At 37.1% G+C, this 20,943-nt stretch overlaps 1 protein-coding gene across 3 annotated transcripts in view; it reads left to right on the top strand.

Annotated features, from left to right (window-relative positions):
• Positions 1-20,943, top strand: part of RPRD1A (regulation of nuclear pre-mRNA domain containing 1A) — a 45,906-nt gene that overhangs the window by 8,402 nt on the left and 16,561 nt on the right. The window contains exons 2-7 of one of the 3 annotated variants that reach the window (XM_037382327.1): positions 2,760-2,889; positions 3,578-3,684; positions 3,763-3,857; positions 4,787-4,913; positions 5,013-5,188; positions 8,258-13,068. In XM_037382327.1, the coding sequence (XP_037238224.1) occupies positions 2,760-2,889; positions 3,578-3,684; positions 3,763-3,857; positions 4,787-4,913; positions 5,013-5,188; positions 8,258-8,302 (680 nt within the window). In that variant the 3' untranslated portion in view covers positions 8,303-13,068. Of the gene's footprint in view, positions 1-2,759; positions 2,890-3,577; positions 3,685-3,762; positions 3,858-4,786; positions 4,914-5,012; positions 5,189-8,245; positions 13,069-20,943 lie in introns of those variants that run through there. The other 2 variants (XM_037382326.1, XM_037382325.1) reach the window with 2 other exon arrangements.

The raw sequence follows: 20,943 nt of genomic DNA, 5'->3' as shown, positions 1-20,943 counted from the left end.
TTTTTTCTTTCATTTTTTTTCTGACTTTGAGTGCTTTTACTAATAGCCTTGGCATATGTTGAGGAGATGTTTTAAATAGTTAAACTGTTCTTTGATCCATTTTGGTGCTCTAAGATATATCAAAGTCCAGGGCTGAAATTTAATGTCACCGATACTGAAAAGAGATACTGTAAACAAGTAAGTTTTTTCAGAATAGATCTATCTGTTCTAAAATTTAATTTTGTATTTTAGGCTTCAATAGTTAATTTACAGCCGTAGTAGCAATAAAACACTGAGGGTTTTTGTAGCTGAGTTGTCAACCTCGGTTGCTAAAGGTTACGTTGCACTTTAGTCTGATGTGTAAGGCAGGCAGTAGTAGGCCAGCATGTAACTCCTGAAGATTTGTGAAGTGAAAGGGAACACTTCTTCAGGCTAGGCATAATTTTTAGCTTTGGGATTTTATAGAGCCTGATTGCAGCAAGAGGAGTGAAATGCTACTTCACAGTATTCTTTGTGAACATAAGGGCAGAATATGAGTTGAATTTTTAACTAAAGCCAACAGATAGCTTAATAGTATTTTGAGGATTTTTTTTTCGTTATATGCAGCATTGTTTCTGTTGAACTGTAGTAGGAAGCTGAAAAGGTAATACTAGAGGAAATAAGCTTGAAAGTGATTTTCTGGGTTTTAGCATGCTTTTTCCAAACATGGTATATTGATCTGTTAACTGTAGTGAATATATAAAGTCTAGCCTTTGTGAGAGTCAATATCATGTGACTTCATGACGCTGCATACATCTCCTGTCTTTACCAGCTCTGCTGATTTGGTTACTTGTTCTGCTGATTTGGTTACTTGTTGGAAGTACAGAAGTTGAGGTATGTCATAAATGAGTTACAACGCTGAGGATTAAAACATGGCGCTTTTTCTGTGAGGTGGATGGACAAGGATCTATCCTGCATGCAGTTCAGGGGGTGTAGTATGGGGAACAGCCTGCTCATTAGATTTTTGAATCCTAATTCTGGGCTCATTTAGGAAATGGGAGAGGGGAACAGAGTCATCTTTGGTAAATACTAAGTAATTTTCATGCACATATGAGACAAGGTGTGTTTTCTGAGATTGTCTCTTTAAATCAAAGCTTTCTATGTGTCAGAACTATGATTTACTTGAAACATGAGTGGATGTGTTGCTATATTGTCAGTCAGTTTTTAATATAGAAATAAAGTAGGATAAGTTTATAAAATCTACGTTTTAGTCTAGCCAGATTTTGACCCAAATAGATGAATTTCCTGGGTGTTTGCATGTAATGACTTCACTGTTTGGAGCAGACTTTTAATAGATCCATCTTGTGTCCAGCACTTGCAAACTAATTCTTTTTTGCCACTTTTTAGTTTGCTTTGACTCTAAGAGATAGGTGCATTTTTACTTTTAATGCAGTGTCTTGTTTCTTTTTTTTCCCCCTGCTTAATCCAGAACTCTCAACTTGTTGGATATATCTGTCCGAGAGGATGGGAAAAATTCAATACTTGAAGGGGAAAATCCTTCAGAGGAGTCTTTTCTGTAGCGCACATTTTATTCTCAAAAACATTTGCTTTGAATGGAAGTATATCAACATTTAATATTCTGTATGTATGTGAGGGTGGTGGTTCTGCATGTTTGAGAGCTTGGAGTAGATATTAACAAAGCTAAATCATATTGGCAACTAAGCACAAGTTTTAAGAAATCTTAGGTTGGCTTTACCACAGTGTTGCTGTCCTTGAGAGGGCAGAAAACATTTAAATCCTGTCTTTCAAGAGAAACCTCTTTTTAAAGTCAGAGCATACATACTGAGGTTGTGTGGTTGTAACTGATATTGAAAGTTTTTCCTGGTGTTAACACAGGGTTAGAAGTGTTACAAGAGTTGCAGCTCTAAAAAACCTGTAGACTAATGAAGATTAGATGAAATGTGATGTTAAATGAAAATACCTGAGTAGGAACACTTAGAAAACATGAAATAGATTTTTAAAAACATCTTGTAAATTGAAAGCTTGTAATCTATTGTATGTTAGTGGGAATGGTGCAGAATGTGTAAGATGCTTGGAGAAGAGAGATATCACAGCAGCCTGAAAGTGTTTTTTTGAAATGTTTTCTTGATATTACGGCTGCAGGCACATGAATGATTTAATTTTTAGGAGATAAAGCAGGGGACTGTCACCATGATATAGGAAGATTGACTGGGGATTGACTGCTCATTTTGCTCACATATGAGAATGAAGGGTGGTTATATGACTGAGTGAAATTCAAACCAAAAGGAGGAGGTTCTTCACGTGAGTGATTGTGGATCTGTGAAGCTCCTTGTCTCGGAGAACTTCATGGGTGTAAGAAATTTGTGCAGGCTCAAAGGGAAGCTGAAGCACTTGGAAGAAATCGTTGAAGGCTACCAAACCCGTAGATCACATAAGGCTCAGGAAGACACCTGAAAATAGCTGGGGCTGAGGAATATTTTGGAATATCATGGTTTTCTCTGTTTTATTTTTTGAGAGTGTGCTAGAGGAAACTAGTGTCATATTATGAAGGAGGAAGAATCTAAGCAAAGTTACAGCAGAAAGGAGAGAAAGCCAGTAGGTGACTGGAGTCTGTTCATGTTTTTAAATAGAAAATTTGAGTGAAAAGTTGTAAGCAGTAATGAGAATAGGAAAAACATATTTTATTTGAGGTTTTGTGTTTAGTGTAAATGTGCATAAATAAGTGTTAGATGGAGGAACTAAATTTTCTAATTATTCTTGTGTATCACTCTTTTTATTAGCAAAACCAAATAGGAAGCTGACATTCCTGTACTTGGCCAATGATGTCATACAGAACAGCAAAAGGAAAGGACCAGAATTTACAAAAGACTTTGCTCCAGTAATAGTGGAGGCTTTTAAGCATGTTTCAAGGTACAGTAAACTTATGTGCAGTGTCCTTCATCATACTGTATTCAAGGGGTGTTTAGAGAAGTCCTTAGTTCATCTCTTCTGACCCAGACAGTCCTTGTATGCTATTTCTGTACTTCAGGTCTTGTTAATTTAATTTAATTCAGTGTTCCTTTGATCTTGGGTATTCTTAATGCTGTTTGACGAAGTTAAATAGTAAACTCATCTGCATGCAGTCCCTGTTGCCTTAGAAAACTTAGCTATACCTTAAATTAAGATTTGCTTTTAGTCTGTGTTTATATGCTATAACAGGTTAATATGTTTCATTACTGGTGTTGCATGATCTGCTTTTCCCCAGCAGCCATTAGATCCTTATTTTTACATGGGATGCAGGTGTTGAAGCAACACAAACCTATTTGCAGTGTTTGCATAACAGGGTTACAGACCTACAGATTTACAGGTTGAGCAAGCAAACAGAAAAAAAGAATTGGTTGTTGGCCTTTTTTTCTTTTTATGTGCTTGCTAACTCATCTTGAACTGGCCTTTGCTTTCTTTTCTTAAAACATGATGATTTTGTTATTTTATGAGATTATTGGACTTCTGGATACTTTGATATCGCTAAGGTATGCCGAGGTTCTTCCACAAAAGATAACCATATGGCTGTGCTGTACTTCTACCTACTGCTGATTTTTTGCTTTTTTCCTTGTAACAGTGAGTCTGATGAGAGTTGTAAGAAACACCTTGGCCGAGTGCTCTCTATCTGGGAAGAAAGGTCTGTTTATGAAAATGATGTATTAGAACAACTTAGGCAAGCGTTGTGTAAGTATTTTGTGTGTGTATGAAGATTCAGTCTCTTGTTTGAAATACTATTTCCCTGACTCCTCTGTTTTCATTTAGATGGAGAGAGGAAGGTGAGGAAGCGCACATATGAACAGATAAAAGTTGATGAAAATAACTGTTCACCTCGAAGTTCTCCCACTGACCCTCCACAGGTAGAAGCAGTTTATAAAATTCTGTATTTGCATATGTTTTGATATAGAAATTTTCAGTTACTCTTGGTTTTGAATGTTCCCTGTTTTTCTTTTTAATGAGGTACTGTTTCTGAGCAAGGATGAAACCCGAAACCTTTCTCGCAGCACTTTAGGTTACAAATGGAACATGTTGTAACTTTGTTTGACACTGTATGAACTATATATCCAGCTTTGTCCACATCAGACTTTCAGCATTAGTTTCTATGTTTTAGGTTCTCATTTGTTTCCAGGGTGGTAACAAATAACACATGTATTAGAATAAGATTGTTATCAATTTATCAGTAAAATATTTCTCAGTATTGCAATCCTGGTGGTTGGGAAAAGTTCTTACTACTTTGCGTTGTTATGGCTTTTATAATTCTTGTGGGGGTTTTGTTATGGTATTGCCCCATCTCAAAAGGCTTTTTATTATGGCAAGGGATGACTGTCCTCAAATAATCATAATTTAGTATGTTTCTCTGTAACAGACATCTGGGCTTCTATGAACGTCAGCCCTACTTCCAAAAGAAGTGCAGTGATCTAGTCTGATGCAATAGTGAAGCAAAACTACAAGTAAAATAATTTCAAAAATGTATAGTAAAATGAAAGGTACTGTAAAATATTCACTACTGTCAAAAATAAAAGATTTATAAGTAGTCCTATATCAAGAAATTAAATGAAAAATCTATTTTAGGAAGGTGACCTTTAAAACTGGGAACGCTGCAATGTTGTTCTGAGAATTAATGGCTTGGTTTTCTTTTGCTTTCAGTCTGAGAGGGGTAGAATGTTGCTATAATGCTGATAGCATAAATTATGTTAAAGTTACCATCAAATTGTTTCCATAAGCTTATTGTGAAATACTGTTTTGTACTAGAATTAAACTAGTTCTCAATCTTGCATGCTTTTTTCAGACCACAGATCTCATTAGAGCATTACAAGAACTAGAAAACGCTGCCTCTGGGGATGCAGCAGTTCATCAGAGAATAGCTTCTTTGCCTATAGAGGTCCAAGATGTGTCCCTGTTAGACAGAATAACAGGTGAGGGTTGGGGACCCAGTAACTGAAATGCTGTTCTGAGAAATTAACAATATATAATGAAATCATGCTTTACTTGTTTTTCTCTGCTTGCTTTTTTAGATAAGGAATCTGGAGAGCAACTTTCCAAAATGGTAGATGATGCATGTATGTTGCTGGCGGATTACAATGGCAGGTTGGCAGCTGAAATAGATGATAGAAAACAGCTAACTCGAATGTTGTCAGACTTTCTCCGTTGTCAAAAAGAATTCCTTGCAGAGAAAGAACATAAGCTGGAAGTGCGTAATTTTTTGTTTTAGTCCATTCTTCACTAAAGCTTGTTCTTGCATATGTTTTTAGTTTGCCTAAACAACTTTTCTCTCCAAAGGTAAATATTTAATTGCCACTGTTAAGTCTTTGCTTCCAGCACGCTATTAACAAAATTTCTTTTGGTTCTAGTGCTCTAAATCTATTAAACCAGCTCAACATTAGGTAATGTCGGAACTGTAATCACTTCAGTGTGTGTCTTTCTGGTTTTTAGCCTATTCAGTCTTCATTATATGTACAGACTTAGTTTTAGTAGTGCAGGTAGCAAGTCTTACCTTGAATGGTACAAACTTAATTCTTCATGGGGTGATTTTTTTTTTTTTCTCGTTCATTCATTGTTGTAAGTCTTAGCTACCTATTACATGGTTTAGTAATAATCCTGTTAGTGAATAGGATGATCTTTCTGGAATTCATAGGTTTGTGAAGCCATTTAAAGGATAAGAATTTCATTACTGGTTTCAGTACAAGTTTTTAACCTGAATCAAGCATTCATTAAACCCAGTACAATGTAGTTTTAGCTTCTACAGCCTCTTAACGCAGCTGGTTAGCAGTACAGGCACCATTAGGACAGGACAAATGATTAATAAAAGAAGGATGTGGAGCAAACAGCTCATTGTGAGCAAATGATCCCCTAAGTTATTCTGTTCTTTGCTATTACCAGTAATCTGTTTTCCCTTCCTGCCATGTAATACTGTCAAGTCTCCTGTTGAACATCCCATATATTCTAAATAGGTCCATAATTTCATGTACATTGCTTCCCAAATCCCTTGTCTCAGCTTTGAGACAGAGGTGCCAGCAATAACTTGGGTATTACAGTAATAGAACTGAAGCTGCATCCTTTTGCAAGGACTGATAGCTGAGCAGTTGCAATGCCCTGTAACTGCAGCATATGCATACAGGGTGCATAAATTAATTGCTTTTCAGGTTTTCACCATGTAGGCCTATCAAGAATATTGTCTTCATTCAGTTGTTTCTTTACCCTTCTGTAACTTCAGTTACAGATTTTGTGGTCTTTGTTCTGGAAAATGCTGTTCACAATGTATCTGAGGTGATCACTCAAATCAGTTGTGCAATATTTCCTGACTTCCTTCTTTTGCCCTATGCCTCACAGAAAAATATTTGATGAAGGTTCTTCCTATCAGCTTCACTGTGTTTATCCTGTGGAAAGAATATCAGCCATCTTCATTAAGATAGATGGTATGCATGGTAGTGCTGAGTGCAGTAGCAACTGATCCAACTGCACAATGGAACCTGGAAGATTAAAGAACAGGAAGCCTTAAGCTTTTTGTCACCTGTCCTACCTTCCCTCTGTGTGTGTGTGTAATGTGTTTGAAGGACAATTCCCTACCACTGTAGGACTGATTGAGACACTTCTTTATGTTGAGCATTACCAGCAATTAGACCCTGTTTAAGTGTAGTAGACCACTGGGATAGTGGGTTGCTCGGAAGCCAGTGACTTAGTCCTTAAGACAGATTTATACTTATGTACAAACAAGAGAGCTAAAATTTTCAGAAACTACAAATGAAGTGCATCTGTGAACAGGTTCTACCTTTGTTGATTGCTTTCAACAAATACAAATCATTTTGATTTCCTAATATTACTAGGTTTAAGAGTTCATGACTGCAAGAGAAAGCATTGCTTATTCCCAGGCTGTCATGATTCTTAAAACTGGATTTCTTGGCTGAATTATTTAAACTGTTAAAGAATATCATTCTAATACAGCACGCTTCCAGTTTCAGACTAGTTTCAGAGGCTGGTCTTTAGAAAGCAGGAGGTGGTCTACAGTGTCTGTAGCAGTGTTTTAAACAGATGAAGTCCTAGGATGTTGAGGTATGCTGGTTTTAGGAATGTTTTTAGGCTGATCAGTATGGGTATAAATGCAGGTTACTAGTAAAGGAAATTACAAGCCAAGATGGTGTCAACCCAGGGTACTAAAAGTTCTATGAGTCAAGAGGTTGTAAAGAACAAGAACCTTAAATCCAAGTTTCTGAAGTTGTATTAAGATGAGTGAAGTGACTTTATGCTTACTACCAGTAGTGCCTTTTGGTTTGGGAGGTCTAGGCTGATAAACATTCTGAAATTTTGACATGTAAGTTGAGGACATTTTCATGATACTTGTAGGGTCAGCTGACTTAGGTAGGTAGGTTGGTTGGCTGTTTTTAACAAACAGCTGTCTTCTAATGTAAATATCAAATACCTGTAGCCGGATGCATTTTTTTTCTGAAGCAAGGACTCTGCTAATCCTCCGTTGGGACAGTCTTAGGGAATAGCATACCTCAAGTTGAGCCTTGCTTCTTGACTTCTCATTTGAAACAGCACTGGGAAAGAGCTTGTCACCCAGTTCTTTGAGATTGTATTTCCTAAACTGTCTGTCCCTAGGTTTTGCTGCTCAAGCTTAATTTCTGGTGAAATTTGTTTGAGACAAGCTTGTTGCCTTTGTTAGACTTCTGGCTATCCACATTTTTGAGTATAACATGGTCTCTGTGTTGTAACATACAGAGTCTTCATTTCTTCTCGAATTAGCATCATCAATCTGAGTATATTGCTGAGATCCTACATTAATGATCTGTCAAACACCCAGATATAGTAAGAAGCAAGTTGTAGTCTTAGTGGAATCTGGAAAAGTTACCTGCTGTTGACCTGGTTTAATAGTATTAGTATTTGAATTCTCAGATAATTCTTGCTAACTTTAAACTTTAGATGGGAGCTTTAGACCAAAATGTGCAGATCATTTATCTTCTGAGGAAAATTTACAGGTAAGTAACTTTGAATAACCAATCTTTCCATGAGTAGGTTTTTAAGAGTAAGAGTTTCTCTAATAGTTATTTCTAAACAGAAGTGCATGATTCCCATCAAAATCAAGGTAATGTACGCATTAAATCTTGACAATTTTGTCAACAGAAAAATATGAGCTATCATGTCTGCACCAAAAGCTAACGTATTGTTTATTAGGTGGCTTTCATAAGTCTGCTCTGGGTAAGTAGTGTCATCTTTAACTCTTAAATTGTTTTCTTTAACATCTGTCTAGCTTCTGTTGCAGGTGGTGGACATGGACCTATCTTCTAATGATGTCACCATCCATTAGTACACACATCCTGCTAAAAATAAATTTAAGAATCAAAATCTTGTATTGTCTGTTGTTTTTGAAAACTGAAGAGGAATTCTGTAACTACTCATACCAAACCTCTGCTATTTTCATCTATATTCTCACAAATGTTACTGAGTTTATGCCTGAGATGCATAAGTATTTATCCAGTGTCATTCCTTTTTCGTGAAGATTAAAAATTTCACAAGATTGTTCCTAAAACTCACAAGTCCTTTTGGTTAAATCATTTGAAATTCCAAATGCAGAAGTTTGGGTGTCACTTGCATTGAAGCTGCCATTACCAAAAGGAAAGAGCTGTGCAAACAAGACTTACAGACTTTGCTTTTTAACTTACACTCTAGCTATTGGGTTTACATGAACATCAGAAATGAGAAGTGATGGATGTAGAACTTGTCCTTCACAAGCACAATAAAGAACTTTATTAATAAATATACATCTATTTTACATTTTACGTAGGTAACAGAGCGAATGTATCTTATAATTGCTCATATGCCCCTTTAAAGCCCCCCCTCAAATTTAGGGTCATCCCAAAGAATTTTTTCCCTTAATCTTTGTAAGTTTTAAAGTAGTATAAATAGTTAAGGTTCAGTGTACTGTAGCTGTATCTGGAAACTTGTATAGGTTTTATAGGCAGATATTATTCTATCTGTAGAGAAAATGCAAATTTTTGCAGAAAGATTATTGTAGGAATCCTTTTTTCTCAGAACTTTGAGGACTAATATAATTTCCTGTTTTCTGCTACTTTGGCTGACTTTTCCCTCCCTGCTTCCTCATTGTGTCCACCTCCTACCATCCTGCCCATCCCCTAGTTTTGGAACAGAAATGTTGATCTCGCTGACGGCTTATAAAAAGAGCTTTTTGTTATGCAGGAACAGAGAATCAGGTATACATAAATTTATATTCAGCTGCGCTTATCTCCTTTTGATAAAGACTGTCCTGTAGACGTTCTAGAACTAACATGGCCTTAAAAGTATAAGGATGACATGAACAAGAGAAATACTTCATTTACTGTTTTTTTTTTTTATATTGCTTTGCTTTTGCCTGTTCTGCAGTTTCATTGACTACAGAGTAAACAGACTCTTACTGAATCTCAAATAAAAGCTTTGATAGTTTGAAATCTTAAGGACTTATTAACGAGTGTGGGCAGGGGAACATGACCTTCTTCCAGAAAAGCAAGATGGCCTCCTCACCTTCATTTTGATGCTAGGGAAAAACAGCATTGCTACACTTAGATGGCCTAGTTTCTTACGTAGTGTTTCTGTCAACTTACCGCTGTAGATTGGGGAACATCTTGTCACTAAATCCAAATTTTTATGAAGGAAATGTTACTCTGGGAGGTGTGCTGTGTTTTAGCAGCTTTCATTTAATTAAGACACTTTTATTGATGTTGCTGTGTTGTATTCCTTATTTTCTACAGTTTTATGAACAGTATTCATATCCTTACACTCAGACATCTGGTTATAATTGCTTGTGGTTTCTTAGCATGTTGCGAGAGTATTGTATGTTCAGTGTACTTTTATTTTGTTATTGAGCTTTATAGCTCAATATAGCTTGACTTGTCCTCCTAAAGGGTTTTGTTTTGTCATGGGATTTTATGGGTAAACAGCGAGCAGTTAGTTATCCTGGTCTATGGCTCTGGAGTCAAAGGCTTCGGGCCCCCCCTCCCCCTCCAAGTTACAGCTTACATGTTTTCAAATGCAGGCAAAAATGTCAAGCAGAGAATTTAAGGATGACAGTGGTATAACAGGCCTCTTGTGTTTAGGTTTTGTTTCTTAATGCAAGACTGCATTGATACTATTGTCTGCTGTTTCCCTCCACTATGCCCTTTGTGTTATCACAGGGTGTAGTGCTTTCCTTGCTGGTTTTCTCTTTTCTTTAGATGCCTTATACTTACCTAGCACCTTTGTATGCCAGCTTCTTTCAGTGCCAGATGAACTTAAGGTAATACATTTAGTCATGCCTCATACTTTTCTTCAAGTCCATTTAAAATAATTGGGATTAATTTCTTCATAACCTTACAGCTGAGCAGCTGAAATGTTTTACTGAGCTTTGGTTGAAGTTGAGGAAGGTTGATTTGTAGCGTGAATCCTATGCTGCTTTTTGTTCTGGGTGGAGTTTGCAGCATTGTAGGTTATCTACAACTCCCTAAATGGGGCAGCCCCACATTAACTCAAGTTAATCTTGACTTAGAACTGTGCTGCCTGCTACTAACAGTGTAATGATTACAGAACCAGTAGCTGGGAAATATCAGGAAGTATGCAATAAGCTTCATCTGTACTCATGAAGACTGTTAAGTATTTAAGATCGTCTGATAGGTGCTTTGCAGCAAAAGACTCCCTGTAAGCAGTGATGCCAAACAGACCCTGTTGTGCAGCCTCGACATTATGAACCACCACATTCATTTCTGTTCAGGATTACAGCTTCAGAAATTCAAGCTGGGTTGATGGTGCTTCCATTTCAGGGACTATATGACTTCTAGTCAAAGAGGTGTTTGAATTGATCCAGATATTCTTGAGCTGAAAGAATAATGACTGTACGTCTTTTCAAAAGGGAGGGGAGAGCCTTTGCCAGATTTTTTTTTTTCTTTTGTGGGCCAGTTTCAAGTAACTTTCACTGTTTTTGAGAAAAATGTATTTAGGTTTTAAGTGTTGGGAGGGAAATGTAGGCTAAGGATCTCTAATGAACGATTTTTCTTCATTGTAGTTCTCCCCATCCTACCCTGTACGAAATGGAATATAATTCAGAAACGGGCTGTCAAGCGTAGAGATTTCTTTACATAGGTTCAAAGCTCTTGCTCATAGGTTGGCTTTGAATGACCATTTGAGATGCATTGTGTAGTGTAAATACACTTTTCATCTGAAGGTTGAGTTGCACGGTGCAAGTCCTTTAGTGAATAGTTACTGGCGGGTTTGTGTTTTTAAAAAATAAAACCCAAACAAAACCAGCCCCCACCCCCAAAAAAACGCCAAATGAACTGAACTTCAGTAAGCTCAGTAGTTTGCATTATCTACCTGAAGAGGACTGGAGAGAATTAAGCAATCACTGCAGTACTCCTCTTTCCTTAAGGTTTATTAAGGTAGAAGTTAGAGAATGTGGGAGGGGTGTTTAAAATGAGACGCAGGTTGCTTCTCTTATCTGCAATAAAGTAGTCTTGCTAAGCATGCTTACAGGTTGCTAACCCATCTTTTAAAATGTGGTTGTTCTTTTGTTTCTATGAGTATTTTTGTCAGTGACAGGAGATACAGTTGTAAAGGTTAGGTTTTGTAGAAGTCATTTGCTGAATTAGTGGAGAACAGCAGACCTTATGTCAAAGACAGCAAAGTCAGATGGTCAGCGCATTTTGTTCCTTTGTGCCGTACCAGTTTTATATGAGAATAATGCTTATTTGCCCCATTTCTTTTAACAAGCTTAAAAGCTCTTTTTATTTGAGCAATAAATACCCCTTTTTTATATTGTGACTTAACAACTGCAGCTTCAGATACAATACAGTTTCTCAGCTTGTATCTGGGAGTATTAGACTTCAGAGCTCTTGTTGTCATTCAGAGCAACAGAAACACTTGAATACTGCTTTCTAAATTGAATTACTGGATATTTCAGTATAAATCCTGGCTTTTCTAATAGATTGGGCACGTTGTAGGTTGTATTTTGCTCATCCTTGTAAAATAAGGATAACCTTTTGCTTCAGTTCATCATGTTTTAAAGCATTATTTGTCACACTGAAAATGCTTTGGTTTTGAAACAGGGTAATAAAAATGTTACAACTTTTGTATTTATACATTTTTTATCATTTTTACCCTGCTCTGTGAAGGGTGGGGGTTTTTAACCTTCACTCTGCAACTTACCCATTACATTTTATTTGAAAAGAGGAAATAAAAAACCACCCAACAAGATACTGGGTACTTTAATCCAATAGCCTTGAGGGTACCTTTTTGAATTCCTAGTTCTAAAAATACTGAGAGAAGATACTGGTCTTGTTTAGGTAGGATTTCTGTTGTTTGTGAGACTTTTAGACAGAATTTTTCTGTCTTGTTGCAAGCCAAAAACTTCATACTGTTAACCAAAACAAATGGACCTATTTGTGTCATCCCGGAAGAACGAGTTTTGCAGGTATGTAATGGATTTGGGTTTTGTGCAAACAAACATCTGAGATGGTGGGAAATTGGAAGCAGAATAATAGGTGTCTGTCTAGAACGTCTTAAGCTTTTGGACAGCTCTAGATTGGCAGTTGACTTCATCAGACACTTTCTGCAGCAGATGTTCCCTTTGCTTTGATCAGATGTTTGTTGAAAGAAAAAAAACCAACACCCCAAACAACTGGATATAAGAAATTGATGTAAGAACTGGATGTAAGAAATACTGAAACTGTAGGGCCTATTTATGCCAGTAGTAGCAATGTAGTTTTTCAAGTTAAGACTATCCCTTTTCTACAGCCTTTAATTTCCAAGAGTAAATTTGTTGCTGTCAGACTTCTTAAAATCCTGATGCTTGTGTTGCTAGTCTTATTAAATTTTAAGAACTTTTTTTTTTTAATCTGTATTGTGAATACAAAGTCAGCAGAACTGTAAACGTTGCTTGTATCCCTCCTGCAACTGGAAACTTGCTTTTGGAATTATTTCTTGAAGCAACTGTAAATTCTAAATAGAAATGTAAGGCTACGCTGGAATGACAGGTAGTAACTACACAGACTAAAACATTGGGCTTTCTCACTCTGAGAGTTACAAAAGAAACATTTGTAATCTAGTTTCTCTTCCATGCAATGTTCAGTTTCTTTTTTGAGAAGGGAAAGGAAGCTATCAGCTCTGTGGCACAATTTGAGATTAATTGTATAAACCAAATAGAAATCTGTTGGTTTAGCTAATGTCTTCTGGTAGTTTCATTTAACAGGAAAATAAGCCCATGTGGATTCAAAGATAATTGTGTTCAGCTCAAATGCTGTGCTCTTTAGTGTTCTCTTTAAATTGTCCTAACTACAGCCTGTGTTGTTAGGCTGATACTCAAAATGTACTTGGAATTTTTTTTTTTGCCACCGTTAAGGTCTAGAAATCTTAATAAAATTTTTGGTCCACCAAGCTTCTATATGAAGTCAGAAGGTCACACCACACTCAAGTTATTCTTTACTTTGACATATACTGGTAGTTAAATACTTTTGTTGCATTTTTGATGATAATTTGGCTGGTTGGTTGGAAAGGCTGGCGAGAATCTGACAGAAGAAAGAAGATAAATGGCTAGAACATCAGCTTGCTTTTACTCTCAGCCTTGCTGAAACAAAACAAAGCAAATTTCATTCTATCTCATTTATGAATTTTCAGTGTTTCTACTTAAAACCAGTGTAGTGTAACACAGTGGCATAAAATCTGATGATTTGTGGACAGGGCTGATACCTTTCTGAAGAATTTGAATATGCACAGCAAGTTAAAAGTCTACCAACTGGCAACAACTAGTTGTTTGAGACTGCATTTAAAGAAAATTTGCATCCAGTGTAGTTACTGTAGATCTTGGACAGAGTGCTCATATTTACCTATGTCCTCACATACACATAGGAAAATAATTCTTCAGCTTCCGTTATAGTCTGAGGCAGCAAATATTTTCAGAGCCCATAATGAAGTAATTTATTACCCTTTGTTATTAGTTGTATTTTAATGTCAGCATAGGGGAAAATAAAGGTTTTGCTGGAAGAAATGTTAACTTGTGCAAACTAATAAGTATAGGTGATATGAAAACCTGTTTACATTTAAAAAAAAGTATTGATGAAATATTTTTAGAACACATCAACATTTTGTGGTTTGTAAGGACGGTGCAATTTCCATGGTGGTTGGTTTGTTTTTTTGTTGTTTTGGGTTTTTAATCCCCGTTTGAACAGAAATTCATCTATTACAAGGTCCATCAGTTGTGGGTAAAACATCACTGGAAATAAGAACATTGAAGAATTCATACAAATCTTGCATGACTGAGATAAGGATCATTTTTAGTTTTAATAATTATTCTATTGAATCAGAATGATGTGAGTTCATATGAATCAAAATTGAGTAAGTTCATGGTTGTGCTTCTTCAATCAGGCACCAAAACTATTTTGTTTCCCTACTTTAAATTCATGATGATATTATGTAGTGGTACTACTAAAGTAGTCACAACATTTACTGTGACCATTTCATACATCTTCTGTGGTCTCTGTGCTCCTTTCACGTAGCTACTGATGATCTGAAACACACCTTCAACTTTTCTATTAATTACAAATTCTCCATTTGCAGTTCTTAATAAAGGTACAAGTAAGTAGACAAACGTTAGCCACAGGTAGAATTTTAACACATCATGTTAGTGAGGTCTTTTTACTTGACCAGTAGTTCTACAAATAAGCAGATCATGGAAGTTAGTAACTTCATTATCTTTTCAGCTTCAGTTAAATGCAGAGAGAAGAAATACTGTTTAGTAGGCCTTAAAGTGAAACTGAGTTTTATAGATCAAAAACATCACAGCAATGTCTAAGTCAGTGTAGTAAACCTGGGGAGTTTTACATATAATTTTTTTTAAAAAAAAAAAAAGGAACCCATACATTTTATAAAATTGGGTACTCCTGGTTCTTAAAAAAAGCTCCAGGAGCCCCAGCTGAGAAAGGATGAAAACTTAAGGAAAATAATGTTTCTGTTAGCTGGGCTGTTGGTGAAAAATCTAGTCTGTAACAGAAGGATAAAGACAGTTATTAAAGCAGGCAGGTGAAATAGATGTGAATTAACATTTCCTTTCAGCTAGTAGCAACTGTAGTTTAGCTAATACTGGCCTGATTCTGAAAATTAATCTCCAAGAATAACAGTAGCCTTGTTCCCTGGAGAATCCAATCTGGAAGGCTGATCTCCATACTGAAACACACGCACAATGTGTGTACTCTTGAATCCAGATGCTGAGGGAGAAAAGGGAGAGAGCTGCAGGGCTTTCATGTGATGCTACAGCTACCTGGTAGAAGCGTTTATGCTTGTGCTGATTGGAATTAGAAATTTAGATTTATTATTGTGTATATGCTTACACACACGCGTGTATATATGAACTGTTGCTCACCACCACCACACACCCCCAGCATCTTATTATTTTCTTCATACCTAGATTTCTCTGAGTGTGGTATGATACAGGTCTCTGCAGAGGGGAAGAACAACTTGGAAGCTATGAATTAAAACATTGTACTCAACCGTGTGAAAACACCAAGTCTCATTGACTTGTCTCTTGAAGCTGTGTGTATTAGTTATTGTGGGTGGGGTAATGGAACTGTAAGAGAGCAATTGGGAGAGCTGTTTGGGCAGCAGTGAGGAAAGAATGTATTCCACATGTGTTGTGCTTGCTGAGAATTAATCTCTTTGCTGGGGAGAAACGGAAAGAGTTTTGTCACGGGAGTGCTCACCATCATCTGGTAAGGGTGTGAAGTGGTCCTTAGCCTTGCCTTAAAAATTAGTTTGAGAGTAAAGGAATGGCCAAATTACATTTAGTTCTGCTTTCAGGCTGAAACAATTGAGATATTGTGCAGTTCTGCCAAAACTAAAAGAATACCGGATTACTCTGCTTTGGAATTTTTGGTAAAGTTTTTCTACTACCAAAATCTGGAATGCTTGGACTAAAAATGATGGAAATAAGGAGAAATAGAATGCAGGGGAACAACTTGGTGTGATATAGATCCTGTAAATGAACTCTGTTGCCTTGGAATTTCATTCTACTAATATAGTAAGATGTATCAGATAAAAAGTGTATTAAGCTGACTTGATTAGAGAGGGCAACACATTTTTCAACACATTTTTCTAACACTTCTCAGCTACTGCTGGCAGTGATCAGTGGAAGAGGAAAGAGTGAATTGCTGTTAGAGAAGGCTTATAGGTATGGTGCTAGTCTGATTTCCTGAGAGACTTTAACTGTTGCAGTCATGATGCCAGTCTATCAATTCTTCTTTCATTTGACAGGGAAACACTCTTAATATAATTCAGTTCCTTAAAAGTTTGATAAAATTAGTTTTCTGAATATGTGGATAGAAGGGAGGCCCAAAGTGATGCTGCGGTAGCTCTTCTCCCCTCAGCCTGCTATCCAGTCAGCTGTGGAACCAGCCATAACCTCCGCTGCTCTTTGCCACAATAGCTGTGCAATGTAGAAGACGTCAGGGGATACTGTGATGGGGAGACTTGGAGGGGGCACACTGGATGGATTTGCTGTGGGCTGGAGAATTGGGCTGATGGGTGGAGTTGGGATGTTTGGCCATTTCTTCACAGAGATCAAATAGCATCACCATTCACTGAACATCCTTGTACCACTGTGCTACCTCATCTTGAAGAAATAGTAGCATTGAGGGCGTAAAATACGTCCGTGTGATAATAGGATTGAAACTATTTCTCTGAAGGTATTAGTCTGAAGAGCCAGTGTTTTGAGCTGCTTTCTCCAACTGTTTTATTTTCTTGCCTGATTCACCTTTAAATGCTTACTTTTCACAAAAGCACCTTTCTGTTCAATTTTCATCATCTGTGAAATTGACCTCACAGCAGGTTCTAAATTCACAGTGGTTTGGTAATTTAGAAGCATATTATGAATTCAAATTGATGTAAAAAAAACCCAAAAAACCAAAAAACACCCTTTTGCATTCTTACCAAATAAAGTACACTGCTCCACTAAGAAAATTAAAAAAAAAATAAAAAATCAGCTGTCTTCAAATTGAAGAAGAGCTTCAGGATTTGAAATGGGACAGTATATATTTAAATGGGAATATTTGAAACACTTGCCTAACTGTCAAAAAGGAATTTTAGTTCCTTGTTTTTCCACACTTGGACACTACCAAATTAAAAATAATAATAAAAAAAAAAACTAGCGTTTTTTTAGGCCAATGAGAGTGGTATATTTGAGGTGCATAGGTGGGAAAGGAATGTACTGTGACTTTAGGCAGAAAATCAGTGAATGTAAGGCACAAATATATTTTACATGGTTATTAGTGGACAAAATAAGGACTCTGAGGAGATAAATCAGTGGTAATGGCATTATCTGGCCCAAGCTGCCTCTCCCTGAATCAGGCTGGTTCTCGGTGCAAACAACATCAGTTCTCTCTCCATAGCTGGGCTGGTTTGCCATAGCATACATGTCATTTCTAAGTGGGGGGGAGGGAGGGTGCTATGAAGTAGGAAGAATGCCACGTGCTTTCTAAAATAATTGCAGAAGTTATAGTAGATACGCACTAGAGGGCTGTAATGTTAATCAGTATTTCGTGATTTAGCACAAGTCCTGAAGTATTTGAAGGTATTCTGCAAGTCTGATTACTTAAGTGTAAGCCGGTGTTAACTAATACAAATCACTGTAAAATGAAGCCTTTGATCTTCCTGCAAGTTAAACATTTCCCTCTGTGTTTTGGGTTATGTTTGGGGGTTTTTTTTTCCCTCTCTTCCCTATGCATCCAAACCAGATTTTTGTATCATGCTCCATCTTTGAGGCCCTGTAAACCAGATGTGGAAATTAAGTTTTGCAGTCAGCACAGGAAACGTTTTAAAGCTGTGCTGCATGCAGAGTTTGGGGATAGGAAATGTGTAGTGGCTGCTTTGTTAGTTATTACATTGCAAGAGGATGAGGGTCAGGTTTTGAAAGACACAGAATGGAAAGTTGGAGCATTTAATCTTTGACTTCCACCATTCAAAAGACTTTTGTGAAGTCACTTCTGAAAATGGCACATTAATAACATGTCAAAAATAGCAATAAAACACCGTGAAGAAGGCTGAGAAACAAGATTTAGATCTGACTGGTCCTAAAAGTCAAGTAGATACTTACTTTGCTCTAGTTCCTCAAGTGTTAGGTTATCATTATCCCTTTCCATTCCTACTTATGTATTTCTTTCTGTCCTTTGTTTCTCTTCAGTCAATAGCATTCGCATAAGGTTCATTTTACTCTAGCTCACATACTTCATTCATCAGACAGCAAAGGAGGTAAAGGGACAATGTAATTCATTTGTTCCAGAGTTGTGCCTGTAAACAAGTTCTTGGATTTTATGTGGAGTGCTGAGCTCCTTAAAACTTCTTTAAAAACAAGCCTCATAGCTATCCTGATCTCAATAAATGTGAGCCCTTTGATCATGAAGATGGTAGAAGGCAGAAGACTGAGCAGACGGTATAACTCCCCCAACTGTTATTTTTGGCAATGTTTCAAACACACAGAGTTTTAATGTAATTTATTTCTAGGTTGCTAGTAACTACCAGAGTAGGAGGAATGATTCTGCAAGGGCAGTAGATAGGAAATCACTTGTTTCCTGCATCACGTCCCGAGTCACTATTGGTAATCTGGCCCATTGCTTTATTCTTTCTGCGTTATCACTTTGCTTTCTCCTCAAAATGCGGTCCTTAAGAAAACACTGTATAGAATCTCCTTTTCCTCCCCTCTACCTCATCTTTGCTATCCTACACATCAAGGCTTAACGGTGAAGCTGAATCTGGCGCAATTTGTTGCCTAAGTTCAGAGTATCAAGGTGAAACCTGGTCAAACTCTAGATGTATTCTGGAAACATCGTAAAATCTCCCATTTTAAGTTACTTATTTTCTGATGCAGATAATTTACATCTATCAGCCATATTGAACTGTGGTCAAAAAGTGATGGCTCATTTGTAAGGTCAGCATATTTGATAGATAAACGGAACGAGGTGTGCCATCATTGTAGCAACTTTTATTCTGGAGTATCTGGCCTCCCAGATACTGATAATTATTTGGCATTCAGAAAAATTGTTTAGTTATTTGATGGGTAGCTTCCAGCCATATCTTCGGTCTTTCACTCGTCTGTGATTCCGTAATAACCAATGGAAGCGACAGAGACCGCATGGCTGGCAGTAAATCCTGAGTTCATCTTTCTCCATTTTCTGCCTTCTGCCCTAAGAAAATTTTTTTGTGGTGGTGATTTTTGTTGCTGCTGCTATTTTTTAAATCAGTGGTACATTAAACAACCTTTAGTTTTAAACTGCTTAGATCTAGAAGCTGTACCACTGTAACGAGTATTGTATGTACACTGACTGTTTAGCAAAATAATTTAGCGTGCCACCTTGAAAGCCAGGCATTTCTTGTGTTTGCTGTCACAGGTCATGTAGTGAATTGAGTGCCATTTCCAGTATAGAAACCCATTATTTGGCATAGGGTGATATTAGATGTAGCCTCTGTAGAGAAAATTAAATTCTGTCTGTGTGTACACCTATTAATTTGCTCTCTTGGCCATAACACAATTACCATGCTTAGCTATGGTATTATCCGAAGATGCAGGAATGGAAAGTCCCTACTTACAATTTTTTTATCTACAGAAGAAATCAGATATTCTTGTTGAGCAATGTTATCTCAAAGCCTTTGTATCTTAAGGCTGAAAGTTGGTGGAATAAAGTGCAAACAGAAATGCAGGTACAAACCTAAAGCAGAAAGTACAGTCGCTGCATGCTGGCTTGGTTCTAGGGAACCTGCGTGAACTCTTTCAGACAACACATTCTTCTCAAGAACTAATAAATCCTAATTTCTGGATTTCTTCCTGTGCAATAGTGCTGTCTTACAACACAGGCAGCAGCAAGAAATTTTATGTGACTAGGCTATCCTCCAGAAAGTAGTCTTTAAACCACTTTGGTTTCCTGGTTAGCTTCTCACCTGTAATTTATATGGATTGTCAACGCGCTCTCTTGCTGCAATGCCTGTAAGCAAAAGTTATCCTAATACCATTAAAAATGTCATAGGCTCTTTCTTCTGCAGCTGCTTTGTACTCATGTTCTCAGCATTTCTAGACAGAAGCACCTTGAAACTTTATTTTTTTACCTCCTGGCTGATGGGTGTCTTTGGCCTTGTGTGGAGAGAAGAATCCAAGCCAGTTTTGTAGAACACCAAGATCTTCCTTTATTCCCAATCCACATTCCAGGAGAGCTGTTACACTTAGTGCTAATCCTTGAGTCCTAGAGGAGTGCTGCTTTATTGTTGGGCTAATCGGTTTTACTAAGATTGGACTCCAAAGGATCATGCAGCTGCTTTCAAACCAGCTAGTGGAAAATTGTTGTTTTGATATATATGCAAAACGTAAAATGATTACTAGCATGGGGTTTTTTCAGATCTCACGGTTCAAGATAGAGAAGCTTCCTGTCAGTGCTGACTGGAAACATCTCATTTATTCCATTCGTGTCCTCATGCACAACTTGGCAAATATCCTAGCCCCAGATCCTTGAAGCCATGCTGGATAACAGCCACTGTAGTCAGTGGAAAATTAATGTTCTTTTCATGCAGCATGATCAGAAAACTTGTACAAACTCAGTAGCAGCTGTAAGTTTTAAATTTATACTTCTGTTAAACAGTAAGCAATAATTCCTGGGCTTCTGAGGCTAATTCCATATGTGGGCTGTGGAATAATCTTGATTACTTGAACTTCAGTTTTGGAGTTACCTGTAAGTATTCATTGTCTTCTGTTGTCTGAATAGCTAACATCCAGTTAAGTAATAACTAAAAGAGCAAGAGAGTTTGCAGAAGCTACTTTTAAAAATACCAGAAGTAAAAAAGACTGAGATGTATAATGTAGGTTTTAGCTATCCTCAGTTATAAAATGCTGAGCACAAACTCCAGGTTTGCATCTTTCAATGCAATTGATAAAGGCTTAGCATTTAAATATGTGTT

The sequence above is a fragment of the Falco rusticolus genome, chromosome 3 (assembly GCF_015220075.1).
Source record: "Falco rusticolus isolate bFalRus1 chromosome 3, bFalRus1.pri, whole genome shotgun sequence".
NCBI classification, from domain to species: Eukaryota; Metazoa; Chordata; class Aves; order Falconiformes; family Falconidae; genus Falco; species Falco rusticolus.
Note: the sequence above shows the minus strand (reverse complement) of the source record. Positions and strands in the feature narration are given on the sequence as shown.